A 13461-nucleotide genomic window follows, 5' to 3' on the forward strand; every position below is an offset into this window, starting at 1 on the left:
ACTTGTTACCTCCACCTGTGTTGTGAGGTTTACGACCCCGCCCAGCCCAACTCGTCAAGCTGGCAGAAGTGCTTGCTCGAAGATGTGGGAGGGAGGAACGGTCTGAGTCCAGCCAGTGGCATCCCCCCGCCACACGCGGGTGGGGTTGGCCCTTACTGCTGAAAACTGGGGATGTCAGAAACCGGCTTCTACAATAAAACAGCTCTTTTACTTAAAAAGATGCTCTGAAAGGCCTTTTGTTCTTGGTGCTGCCTCTTCGAAACGGGGGCTGGGGGGGGCGCCAAATGCCTTCCTTGCCCTTCGCCTGGTGGCTCTCCGTCTTCTTGGGGAGCAGCACGGCCTGGATGTTGGGCCGCTGCGCCCTGGGCGATGGTGACTTTGCCCAGCAGCTTATTCAACTCATCGTTGCGGATGGCCAGCTGCAAGTGACGAGGGATGATGCGCGCGTCTTCTTGTTGTCTCGGGCGGCGTTACCCGCCAGCTCCAGGATCTCGGCGGTCAGATACTCCAGCACGGCCGCCATGTAGACCGGCGCCGGCCCCCCCGGCGTAGTTGCCTTTTACGCAGCAGACGTGCACACACGCCCCCGGGGAGCTGGAGACCAGCGCCCGGGAAGAGCGGGACCCCTGCGGGCCTTGCCTCCTTGTTTGCCACGACCAGACTTGACGGCGCTGGGCGCTGCGAGCACCTTCCGACCGACGACCGAGGAAGTCGCCCTAAACGGCTCCGCTTCAGCTTTTTATAGGCAGAATGGCGATTGTCCACCGAGCACTTTGTTGTGCTAGCGCAGCTTTCTCCCATGGCCAGTAGAGGCGGGAGAATCCGCTCTTTTCTTCTCCCCCCCCCGCAGGGGGCTCCACGGAAAACTCACCAATCACAACGCAGCGTGCTCAGAGCCTTAATTTGCATACATCCTCTATAAGTCCCGAGCCGCTTCCGGTAGCCTCGGTCCTGCTGCTGTTGTGTTTGCGTTCCCGGTCCTTCTCTCCGCTCGTGCTTCCCGCTATGCCTGAGCCGGCCAAGTCCGCTCCCGCGCCCAAGAAGGGCTCGAAGAAAGCGGTCACCAAAGCCCAGAAAAAGGATGGCAAGAAGCGCAAGCGCAGTCGGAAGGAGAGCTACTCCATCTACGTGTACAAGGTGCTCAAGCAGGTGCACCCCGACACGGGCATCTCGTCCAAGGCCATGGGCATCATGAACTCCTTCGTCAACGACATCTTCGAGCGCATCGCCGGGGAAGCGTCCCGCCTGGCGCATTACAACAAGCGCTCCACCATCACCTCCCGGGAGATCCAGACGGCCGTGCGCCTCTTGCTGCCCGGCGAGCTGGCCAAGCACGCCGTGTCCGAGGGCACCAAGGCGGTCACCAAGTACACCAGCTCCAAGTGAGTCCCTCCTGGGACTCGGCGCTCGCACGAGTCGCCGGCCGCTTGACCCCCCCCAAAGGCTCTTTTCAGAGCCACCTCCCTTCTCAGTGAAAGAGCTTGTGTCACTCTGCTTGATTGTTTGTGTTTTATGTACGTATTTGAGACCCCCAATGTTGTCTTCCACCATGAATTTTCTTCTGTCTACTTCACGCAATCATGTGTAGATAACTTATTTCTTAGTTATTGTACTAAATCCATCGCTCTTTCCGATGCTTTGTCCCTTACCCCAGGAAACACTTTCGTGCTGTTGCTTAGGCCTTGCTTGGATGCACTGTGGGATGAGGCCGATTGCCGGAAGATAAAAAGGCCAGGTAAAGCATGGAGATTGGATAGGAAGAAGGGGCAGCGGGGTAGAGAAAATAGCGGGATGTTGATTTTACAGAGTAGAAATAAAATAACAACACGAAAAATAAAAGTTTATGGCTGAACTAGTATGTTGGGGCGGTAGTGGATATTTGGTCTGGAATACTCAAATATGTGAGCAGGAAAGCACAAAACAACTAATCTTGAACTGAAGGATGCAGAAAATGACTAAATTGATCATCTATCAATAGTTCTGTTTAGTGCTAACATTTACACTTACATGATTGAAAGCAAAACTGACACCCTGTTCTGGCCTCATGATAAGTATTTGTGCACATCGATTCCCACAATATGGGAGAGATTTTTTAAAAACCGCACTTTGCACCCTGAGATAAATAAACATGCTTGGGATATAGTGACAAACAGAATAGAAAAGGTCCCTGTCCACATAAAGCTACATTGTAATAGATGGATGCTGAAATAAGCCAACAAAAGAAATGCATAACAATGATATTAAGGGGGTGATGTGTGCTATGACAGAAAACGGAATATGGAGTGGAGTGTGGATGACAGGTCTGATCAGTTAATATCTGAGCAGAGACCTGAATAAAGTGAGATAGTGAGCCAGCGGGTAGCTTGGAGAAAAGTATTCAGGAAAAAAAGAAGAAAGAATTAAAAAACCCCAGCAAGTGCAAAGGCCCTGAGGCAGGCAAAAGTTTCGGCAGTTCAAGGAATAGCCAAGGCTACTATGGTTAAAGCACAGTGAGCAAAGTAAAGATTTGTGGAGAGATGACAGCAGAGCCATAGCTGATCAAGTAGGCCGTTGATGGACCTCATAAGCCATTGCAAACATCTTAACTTTTATCCCTGAAAGTTGAAGTGCTTTTGGAGGGTTTGGTTGGAGTACTGACATGATTTGACTTATGTTTTCTGAAGCTCACCCAAGATGCTGTGTTGAAAAATAGGCTAGGAGAGCAGGAGTAGAGGCAGGGAACATACCAAAGAGGGTACATTAATAGTATTTCAAAAGAGACATAAGTGATAGCAGTGAAGATGGTCAGAAGTATTCCAGGTATATTTTAAATTAATTGAATGTAGATTGTGAAGTATCAAGGACTGATTGCAAGTTTTTGGAATATGCACTTCGAAAGCAACGCCCTTCACTGCTATGTAAATTTGAGAAGTTTTACACTTCAAGTGCATATATGCAATTGGCAGTTGAGAGAAATCTGAGGGCTCAATGAAGAGAATGCAAATTTGCCCTTAAAATATTCTCTACTCTTTTTCTTCCTCATATGTTTCCCAAAAGTATTCTTCAAAACTATATTTCTTCTTACATGTTTGTCATGAAGTATAACTTAGTAGTTGATATTCTGATAGTGCATAAAATAGACTATAACATTTATTTTTCTCTTGTTTCTCTAATTGTATCCTTGTTTTCATTAAGGAATCCCCCTAATCCTTTATGTGGTAGTCCTGCAGTTTGACTCTTCAATAATATCAGATGGATAATTTTAAAAATACTGATGCCTGATTGCCAATCCTAGAAATTCAGAAACAAGGGGTTTGGGAGTATAGGCTGCACTCAGGGGATTAAAAATCTTCCCAGGTGACTCTGATTGAAGTCAGATTTGAGAACCATTGCCCCATGTGTTTTTCAGATGTTACTCACATTGATTAGTTCAGGAATCTAGCACAAATTTTTAGAACTAGAACTGAGTAATTCAGTACAGGAACGTGGATAGGTCTTTTGGGAAAGAAGTTTTTTGTTTTCAAGAGTCAGGAGCAGGACAGACTATTCTGTGCCTGTGAAGGCAAGAGTGTTTATATACATTCAACACAGCTGATATGGAGAATGAGGGAGCTGAGCTGCTCTTGGAGATAGCCAACTTCAGAGTTCTCTTTTTCCTTTAGACATCTAGTTAAGCTAATTTGTCTGATATACACATTTTAAAAATATCATCAAAGGTAGTGTTTATTGGTTTGATAGGGGAAGAGAGGAGGAGTAAGAGAGAAACACTGGTATGTGAGAGAGACATTGATCAGTTGCCTCCCAAACGCACCCACCCTGGGACTGTGCCCTGTATGTGCCCTAACTGGGAACTGTAGACAGGAAGCAAGAAAAATCATGCTGGAAGACAATTTTGAGGGTTCCAAGTAGGTACACAAGGAACAAACAAGAGCTAAAGGAAGGGGATGAGCTAGGACCCTGCTGCAGTGTACTTAACTTTTTTATGTATCACCTACCTACCTACCTATCTGGTAGGGAGTTTGAGTTTTATGCCTTTACTTTGTGCTTTACCTTCCATTCTCATTTGACCTCTTTAAAATGTTCTTGAACCCTAATAAGGGTAGAAATGTAAAATCCTGTACTATATTTGGTGCTCTGAATTAATGAGGGAATGAAGGGGAAATGCAGCTAGTTTTGTATGTAGCGTTACCAACAATTCCACGAGAGGACAATTAGGAAAAAAGGCAAGAAAATGTCTGGGGCCGTGACTAAAAACTGTGAACAGGCTCTTACCAAGGAATATGGCAACTGCGTAACCAACACATCAGCGGTTCTCAACCATGAATCACCTGGTGTGTTCCATAGGTCGGTCATCCTTGCTTCCCAGTGATGTGGGTTCCAGTGGATGTGCCTTGGGGTTTTATCGATAGGTTGATTGGTTCAGCGTCTTAATGGCATTTGAATTGTTTTTGGAAACACTTCTTTGGAGCCATCTAGTCTCAAAAACAGGAGGACCTCGGTATTACCATCGAATTTTTAGTGCCTCTATTTTTGCAGAGAGAATGAACTATTTCGGGCAAGGGACGAATGTTTTTAAGGCTGACACTGCTGTTTGAAGTCTCTGAAGGATGTGTTATGAAAAGCCGGCCGGGGTTCATGAAATCCCTGAATATCTCTAAATCCCCTTTCTTCCTGTCTTCCTCATCCAGAGGATAAAACAGCAAAAAATTACAACTATGGGGAATTGTGTAGGTATCAAGGACCAAGTTAAAGAAGAAAAAAAAAAGACTGAAAACAGTAGCCTTTGTTACCTTAACCTGACAGTATTTAACTTCTCCAACTAGAGCATTGGTATGTATTGGATCTGTGCACCTGAAAGAACGCAAAACTGACAGTTCTAACTAAAAATTACTTCAACCACAGAAATCAAGGTATCCAGACACACCAGAAAAGTTTACTGTAGGGGCTGAGGCATGGCCTCGAGTATTGCTTCGGTTTTACAGTAACATTACGGAATAAGGCTCCCAGAGACCAAGAAAAGCGCGTCATAACGCACTGACCCAACCTAAAATGCCAGAGTCAACGCTGCTTTCCGACCCTCCCCGACCTCTTCAGATTTACACCGGAGGACCACGGATCCTTAAACGTTTTACTGTGAAGGCAATTAACTTGTGTGCAAATGAACACGCTCTTCTAGATAGTCCTTTAGCAAGGTACGTAAAACTGGCCTTGCGTTTACTTGGGTACCTTATCCGTTCTTAGGAACACTTCCCCTGGAGAACGGATAAGTGGTATGAAAAGCATAGGACAGGCACTGGAGTAGGCAAAGTGACACAAGCTCTTTCACTGAGAAGGGAGGTGGCTCTGAAAAGAGCCTTTGGGGGGGGTCAAGCGGCCGGCGACTCGTGCGAGCGCCGAGTCCCAGGAGGGACTCACTTGGAGCTGGTGTACTTGGTGACCGCCTTGGTGCCCTCGGACACGGCGTGCTTGGCCAGCTCGCCGGGCAGCAAGAGGCGCACGGCCGTCTGGATCTCCCGGGAGGTGATGGTGGAGCGCTTGTTGTAATGCGCCAGGCGGGACGCTTCCCCGGCGATGCGCTCGAAGATGTCGTTGACGAAGGAGTTCACGATGCCCATGGCCTTGGACGAGATGCCCGTGTCGGGGTGCACCTGCTTGAGCACCTTGTACACGTAGATGGAGTAGCTCTCCCCTTCCGACTGCGCTTGCGCTTCTTGCCATCCTTTTTCTGGGCTTTGGTGACCGCTTTCTTCGAGCCCTTCTTGGGCGCGGGAGCGGACTTGGCCGGCTCAGGCATAGCGGGAAGCACGAGCGGAGAGAAGGACCGGGAACGCAAACACAACAGCAGCAGGACCGAGGCTACCGGAAGCGGCTCGGGACTTATAGAGGATGTATGCAAATTAAGGCTCTGAGCACGCTGCGTTGTGATTGGTGAGTTTTCCGTGGAGCCCCTTGCGGGGTGGGGGAGAAGATCATGCAAATGAGCGGATTCTCCCTGCGCCCTCTTACTGGCCATCGGGAGAAAGCTGCGCTTTAGCCAATCAAAGTGCTCGGTGGACAATCGCCATTCTGCCTATAAAAAGCTGAAGCGGAGCCGTTTAGGGCGACTTCCTCGGTCGTCGGTCGGAAGGTGCTCGCAGTGCCTAGCGCCGTCATGTCTGGTCGTGGCAAACAAGGAGGCAAGGCCCGCGCTAAGGCCAAGTCCCGCTCTTCCCGCGCTGGTCTCCAGTTCCCCGTGGGGCGTGTGCATCGTCTGCTGCGTAAAGGCAACTACGCCGAGCGGGTGGGGGCCGGCGCGCCGGTCTACATGGCGGCCGTGCTGGAGTATCTGACCGCCGAGATCCTGGAGCTGGCGGGTAACGCCGCCCGAGACAACAAGAAGACGCGCATCATCCCTCGTCACTTGCAGCTGGCCATCCGCAACGATGAGGAGTTGAATAAGCTGCTGGGCAAAGTCACCATCGCCCAGGGCGGCGTTTTGCCCAACATCCAGGCCGTGCTGCTCCCTAAGAAGACGGAGAGCCACCACAAGGCGAAGGGCAAGTGAAGGCATTTGGCGCCCCCCCCAGCCCCCGTTTCGAAGAGGCAGCACCTGTGAAATCAAAAGGCTCTTTTCAGAGCCACCCACTTTTTCAAGTAAAAGAGCTGTTTTATTGTAGAAGCCGGTTTCTGACATCCCAGTTTCTCAGCAGTAAGGGCCAGCCCCACCCGCGTGTGTGGCGGTGGGAATGCCACTCGGCTGGACTCCAGACCGTTCCTCCCCTCCCACATCTCGAGCAAGCACTTCGCCAGCTTGATTGAGTTGGGCGGGCGGGGTCGTAAACCTCACAACACAGGTGGAGGTAACAAGTCTTTCGGGCGCCACCGGCGATTGTTAACAAATTCCTGTTAGGCGGCCCCTGGTGCTTCCACCTCAGTCTGCGCCGAGCGCGCAACTGTTTCCCAGTTACCCGGGCCTCCCTCCCGAGGGCTCTGCCAGGCACTTGAGACGCAGGAGGAGCCGAGCGCACAAGCACCCCGGGCACCCCAGGCGGGAGCGCAGCGGGCGGTTTTCGGAATTGTGGCGAACCGGGGGCTTGGCCTAACTGGGCTGACTTGGTGGGTTTTTGTTTTTCTAGCTTTTTTACAGGCGAGGTAAGGGTTCCCCACTTAGGCTTTTGGAGGCGGGACCTTGTGCCCGGGCCGGGGGCAATTTTCCGAGCCGAAGGGCGGGAAAAGCGGTTCTTCGGGCCGAGTAAGGGGCCCTGGGGAGGTAACAAGGTCACCAGGGGCGGGGGGTCAAACGGAAGATTGAGATTCAATTTGGGAGTTACAAAGCGCGGAACAGAAGAGGGCATGGCGGGCAGAATGTCTTAGGGGCAGGGAGGGCTGTGGAGGGGCATTATGACGAAGCTGCAATTTTTAAAAAACATACTTTAAAAAACAACAAAAAGAAAACGGTCGGAAAGAAAGGAAAAGCCAGGTAGGAGACACCGACACACTGGAAAGTAGGGGGCGGGCGCGCGCGCGCGCAGAGGGGATTCTGCCCCAGCCAATCGGGCACGCCAGGGCGGATGACATCACAGCCAATGGATAGCCAGCGCGGGACTTTCAAGTTTATCGTCCCGCCCAATAGGGAAAAGACTGTGCCTATAAAGGCGGCTGAGACGGCCCGGGGACCGATACCCTCCCGGCTGCTGTGTTGTGTAGGTGTTGTTTGCCATGGCCCGTACTAAGCAGACTGCGCGCAAGTCGACCGGTGGTAAAGCCCCGCGGAAGCAGTTGGCCACCAAAGCGGCCCGCAAGAGCGCGCCGGCCACGGGCGGCGTGAAGAAGCCGCATCGCTACCGCCCGGGCACTGTGGCCCTGCGCGAGATCCGGCGCTACCAGAAGTCGACCGAGCTGCTCATCCGCAAGCTGCCCTTCCAACGTCTGGTGCGCGAGATCGCGCAGGACTTCAAGACCGACCTGCGCTTCCAGAGCTCGGCCGTGATGGCGCTGCAGGAGGCGAGCGAGGCCTACCTGGTGGGGCTGTTCGAGGACACCAACCTGTGCGCCATCCACGCCAAGCGCGTGACCATCATGCCCAAAGACATCCAGCTGGCCCGCCGCATCCGCGGGGAGCGGGCCTAAGAAGTGCGCGCTCAGTCCGAGGTTCCATCGCATCCAAAGGCTCTTTTCAGAGCCACCCACGAGGTCACTGAGAAGAGGCTGTGTGTGCTGCTGGGCCTCCGTGCCCCCACGCCCCGGGAGGGGAGGGAGCTGAGAGGTGGGGCAGAGAGGACTGGTCCCCGTTGGCCGCTTTTCTGAGCTGTTTTGAGGTTCACAGGGCCTCAGATGGCGTCTGTGAAATGGGAGAGGTCACCACGAAGGGGGTTCGGGGCTGGGCTGGCGCTAGGAGTCGTCGCTGGGGGCCCTCGGGATTCGTGGTCCAGAGTGTACCCGGGAGGCCTCTCTAGCTGCTGGGTGCCGCGCGCCATGGGGTGCGCGCTCCGACCCCCGCCGGAAATGGCCTCACCCGGCACGGCTCTCGGACTGAGGAAGAAAGTCGCCTCTTCTCTCGGGAAGGTTTCTTCCGGGTAAAGTTCCGGGTTCCTGTGACACCATGGTCGGTCGGTAACCCGGGGCCTCACTCGCCACCTGGGTAACACTTCCCGCCCTCTTTATCCTTATCAAGACCGCGGAGCGGGGACTGTGTGTGTGTGTGTGTGTGTGTGTGTGTGTGTGTGTGTGTGTGTGTGTGTGTACACGTGTGTACACGTGTACCTGTGGGCCACTCGTGAGCTGGGCCTTCAACGGACCGTTTTCGGCCCGGGTCCGCACAGCGCCTGCTACAGGTTGCCACATGCCTCTGTTTTCCGGATCAGGGCAACTTGCCAGAGCAGTCTCTCGGTCTCTCCCCAGTGCCTTATAACCAGCGCAGGCCCCAGTGCAGGCTGGACCTCTTGGCCTGGGTCTTAGAGGTGTGCGGCGGCACCAGCTTTGCACCTATCATCTCATCCATCCCCAGGGCAATCCTTGCAGGGACACACGGACACACACTGGACCGGCATCTCAGGTCCGGAAGCAGCTGGGCAGACACTGGAACCTGAGATGCCGGTATCAGGTGTCGGTCCTCTGCCTGCCCCTCCCCCCTCCCCTCCCCTCCCCCTCCCCCCCTCCCTCCCCTCCCCTCCCCTCCCCTCCTCTCCCCCCGCCCCCGCACCGGCCCTTCAGATCGCACAGCTTTCCTTTACCAGCCTTCGCCCCGCCCTCCAGGCCCCGCCCCCCCCAGGAAGCCTCCCTGCCTAAATCTCAAATTTAATAGCATTGTTGACATCCAGTCAAGAATAGAGTAAAATTTTGTGTTCCTGTCACTGTAAAGGCCTACCCACCCTCGCAGAAGCCTTTCAAATCTTTCTACTTGTTTGGGAGACTGGCACAAACTTGAATTCATCAATACAAGAGAACCATTTAAGATATAGGTTTTAACACTTAATGATTTCTGTACTTAAATCACTTCTCTACTCTCAGATGAGAGTTAAAAGAGAATGAAGGACAAGGTCAATAAATGCTCTTCCTCTGATAATTGGCTTCTTGTATGTACGGCTAGCTTGGCTGCAGGAAAAGTCTACCCTGTTTTTACGAAGTGGAAAAAGTCTGCGTTCTGACTGAATTCTGCCTTGGGGCAGTAGGGACTGGTGCATGTGCGCGTGGAGAGCAAAACTGCGCGGTACTGTGGCCCTGCTGACACCTTCGCTTCCTCGGCAGGGGACTCGGCCTTTGGGTCCACACCCTCTGCCGGTCGTCCTCCTTACTCTTCTCTCCAGGCCTCCGCCTCTTTCTCCGCCAGGCCCATCAATATCGTGGTTTCAACCCACGCCGGCCTTTGTCTCTTCGCTCCCTGCAGCACCCGTGAGATCGCGGATCCCCTGCTTTCCGTGTCTCTGCCTCTGACAAGTGCTCCCAAGTCGGTACTCCTGCTGAGACCCCTGTCCTGAGCTCCACACCAATATTTTTCTAACTGCCTTGTTGGCTAGGTCCTTCCGGATGGATAATAGGTGCTCCAGACTCAGCTTTTTTCCAAAACTGCATCATCTTGCTCCCCCAAGCTACTTTTCCCCTTCCATATTTCTCAACTTAAATGAGAGACACCTTCAGCTCCCCCCCCCCCCCCCCCCCGTAGTTAACCTGCTCAGGGCAGAAGTTCCTTCGTCCAAGTCTCACGAGTCAACAAATGTTATCAAATCCGCTCTCTGACTTTCAATTCTGTCACCCTCCCTCCCTCCATCCATCCATGGTCCCTCCCTTAACCGACAGACTCTCTGCCCTGCCGCTAAGCTTTCACTCTGTATGAGAAGTCTTTTCTCTAAATGCTTACAAATTTCCCACCTCCTTCCCAATTCCCTTCCGAGTGAAGTCCACCTCCTTTCGCACAGCAGTTCAGAGCACTGGCGGCTAAAATCCTGGTCTTGCCCATACAACAGAACAGGTATGTGGCTTCGGCAAGGAAATCTCTGTAGGCTTCGCTCTTCCCCATTTGTCAAAACGGCGAGCGACAGCAGCATCTTGCCAATGATGTTGTCGGAGATATTAAAAGTGACGCTTCTCAAAAAGTACCTAGCACAGTGTCTGCTCCAGAATAAGCGTTCAATTTGTTTTAGCTATTCTGTGGATAGTTATTAAATCTAAAACATCCCAAGGAAAATTATTTTTAATATGCATCTAGCTCCTCGTATTTCTCAGAGCCTCCCCAGGTTTCAGGTGTTCTGCCAGCTGAACCGGTAGGCTCCGACCCCACAGAACATCTGCGGTCCCCAAGTGTACGACGCCTTTACGCATCCCTGTTGCTTCTGTGTGGAATGCCCTGCCCCCTTTTTTGGAGCCCTGAGAGCCCCAGCTCTTCAAGATTCAGGCCCTTCCCTCTCTCCTCTGCACCCTCATCTCTTTGGGCCCTCCTCCCTGCCTCTCCCCCTGTCCCGTGCTAACAACACCCCTTCCTACTCCCTCACCCTCGGCCATTAGGCTGAGGGCATTCCTCGGGGTAAGGATTTGTCCTCATTCATCTCTGTGGCACCAGCACCCAAGCGGTGCTGGCCACAGCGTAGCTGGTCAGGAAATGCTGGAGGAGGGGCCTACCCGTTGGCTCTTTGCCTTATGTGAGGGAGCTGGGCATCTCGAGATGCGCCGCCGCCGCCCCCCCCCCCCCGCCCCGCCCCGCCCCGCTCCACTCTTGGAGCTCTTTGAAGTTAGCAGACCAAGAGCAGGCCTGGACCGGACCTCTGGGAGAAACTTCCAAGTTCCTTGGCAGGGTCACGCAATACGGAAAGCCCACAAACGGCCACAGTCCCAGGCTTAGCCTGCTCCCGGGGAGAGTAACTGAGAAAAGAGTCCAAGGAGCTGCACCCCTGCCTGTGCCTGAATGCAGGTGATCTGGGGGAGAATGTCTGTTCTCATACCGCCAAAGACATCAAGTTCAGCCTTGCTCACAGAATTATCCAGGGATGCGGTAGGGGACTGGGGTACGATCGGGGGCTGAGGGTGAAGTACATAAAGAAAGGCAGGAAAAGGAAAAAGGATGACAGAGAAGAGAAAGGGGATGGGAAACAGAACCCTAGGGTCCTCGCCTCACTGCTACGGCGGGGAAGGGGGGGGGTGGGAGGGAGTGGTTAAGGCCTGAGGCCCCTTAAGGGCAGGGCCAGAGCTCCCGACCCACAACCAGGGAAAGGCTCCAGGGAAAAACAGACCGGGACCTCCACGTCCTCACGCGTAGAGCAGCATCCTAATTGCGCTCACTCCCAGAGCGCTGTGAGGATGAAAAGAGAGAGTATGGTCCACACACAACGGGCTTAGAGCAGAGCCTTACGTGCAGTCACAAACCTATCGATAGCATCAGCATCCATGACGTAAGTACTAGTGACGTTAACATCAACTGATGTAAACCTAGATTACAATCGTAACCGAAAGCGGGTCCGGCTGCCTGCTGCGAGGAAAGCCAGTACTCGAGAGGCAGGTGCTTGATGTAAAGGGAAGTGGTTTATTTTCAAATGCTGGCCACCTGGAAGATGGGGCACTCACAACTCAAAGCCCATCTCCACCTCTCAGTGGAGGAAGAGGTTTTTATAAGGAGGGACGGGGGAACAGGACAAAGAGATCAAGGGAGGGGGGTCGAAAAGTCCTCTACGTGCAGGTGAGCGCAGTCCATTCCGATAAGGCAAGTGACCGTCCCGTGTGCGTCGTCCCGGCTTCACGTCATCCTGGCTCCACGGATGGACAAAGGTCAGCAAATCTCCCGGAGCGGCGATGCTCCAGGGTCGCGGTCTGTATCTTCTGAAGTTCGTTCCTAGGGCTCCTATACAAACATGGCGTTCAGCTACAAGCTGCTACACATTAGTCAGAGCCAGCACTTAACAGAAACAATGTCTAAAAGAACAGCGGGGTGGGTCACGATTTCCCACCATTGCAAGTCCCCGCCGTTATGCAGTCGCTCCATTAAAACACACACGCACACACAAACTGGTGAATAATCTTAAACACGGGACCAGCTTCCAGACTGCCAGGCATGGGCAGTAAAAAACAACCCAGGATCCTAGATGGCTTACGGCTCCATCTTTCAACCCGCCTCCTCTCTTTCAATTTCACAATAACCGGGGGAGGGAGGGCGGGACTTTGTTTTATTCCTGGTGAATGGCTGAAGGCACTAAACCTGGTGAGGAAGGAACACCTGGGAATGCGTGGCCCGCGCACAGTCAGAAGATGGCATGAGGTGGGGGTAGAACTTGAGCCCGAGCCTTATGGTTTTGCTTTACACGACATTGTTTCAGAAGAAAACAGTACATAATCCTTACATATTATAGAGGCACAGTATCACTCTGTATACATACAGTAGCTCTGATTTCTGATCCCAGACTACAGTAACAGGTAATTTCATATTACTACCTACTGCACGTTCACACACACCTAAAAAAATGACACAAAGATGTACAAAAGGATCGGTTTTTCACCTGGGATAGTTTCAACCCTGTTCTGCCTCCTTAATTCAAGATACCGGCTCCCATTTTCTACGTTGATCTTGTCACCTGCTCATGGGTCACAGCCGGCAACTGAAGACCACGGCGACAGAGAAAATTACCAGGACGCAGTTTGAAACCAAGAATACTTTTCACGCACTGGCCAGACGCCTCGCCAGACTTGTTTTAAAACTGCAGTAACGGCCCTAGCTGATGTGGCTTCGTGGATCGAGTGCCGGGCTGCGAACCCAGGGGTCGCCAGTTCGATTCCCAGTCAGGGAACATGCCTGGGTTGCTAGCCAGGTCGTCCCGGGGGGGCGGGGCGTACAGGAGGCAACCACACATTCGTGTTTCTCTCCCTCTTTCTCCCTCCCTTCCCCCTCTCTCTAAAAATAAATACATAACGTCTTAAAAAAAAAAAAAATAAAGTTGCACTAGTGAGTTCACCTGTGATCTAATAACCTGTATTTCTCTTCCTCCTTGACTTCCGAGTGGCTGTTGATTGGACCTGATTTTG

At 52.5% G+C, this 13461-nt stretch overlaps 2 protein-coding genes and 3 pseudogenes across 2 annotated transcripts; 3 read left to right on the forward strand and 2 right to left on the reverse strand.

The window, feature by feature from the left end:
• Positions 1–211: 211 nt before the first annotated feature.
• LOC129063714 (histone H2A type 2-C-like) lies at positions 212–909 on the reverse strand (annotated as a pseudogene).
• Positions 910–953: 44 nt separating this feature from the next.
• LOC129063897 (histone H2B type 2-E) lies at positions 954–1436 on the forward strand. Its single transcript, XM_054565000.1, has one exon. It carries the CDS (start codon positions 1006–1008, stop codon positions 1384–1386), a length of 381 nt encoding a protein of 126 aa, XP_054420975.1. The 5' UTR covers positions 954–1005; the 3' UTR covers positions 1387–1436.
• Positions 1437–5343: 3907 nt separating this feature from the next.
• Positions 5344–5948, reverse strand: LOC129063878 (histone H2B type 2-E-like; annotated as a pseudogene).
• Positions 5949–6047: 99 nt separating this feature from the next.
• LOC129063877 (histone H2A type 2-A) lies at positions 6048–6667 on the forward strand. Its single transcript, XM_054564975.1, has one exon. The coding sequence runs from the start codon at positions 6131–6133 to the stop codon at positions 6521–6523; it is 393 nt and encodes a 130-aa protein (XP_054420950.1). The 5' UTR covers positions 6048–6130; the 3' UTR covers positions 6524–6667.
• Positions 6668–7544: 877 nt separating this feature from the next.
• On the forward strand, positions 7545–8234 carry LOC129063875 (histone H3-like; annotated as a pseudogene).
• Positions 8235–13461: the final 5227 nt, after the last annotated feature.

The sequence above is a fragment of the Pteronotus mesoamericanus genome, unplaced genomic scaffold (assembly GCF_021234165.1).
Source record: "Pteronotus mesoamericanus isolate MK-2021 breed Mesoamerican mustached bat unplaced genomic scaffold, CSHL_Meso_final scaffold_99, whole genome shotgun sequence".
Taxonomy (NCBI): domain Eukaryota; kingdom Metazoa; phylum Chordata; class Mammalia; order Chiroptera; family Mormoopidae; genus Pteronotus; species Pteronotus mesoamericanus.

Coding starts and splice junctions, on each gene's coding strand:
- LOC129063897 (XM_054565000.1), top strand. CDS start 1,006: ATGCCTGAGCCGGCCAAGTCCGCTCCCGCGCCCAAGAAGGGCTCGAAG.
- LOC129063877 (XM_054564975.1), top strand. CDS start 6,131: ATGTCTGGTCGTGGCAAACAAGGAGGCAAGGCCCGCGCTAAGGCCAAG.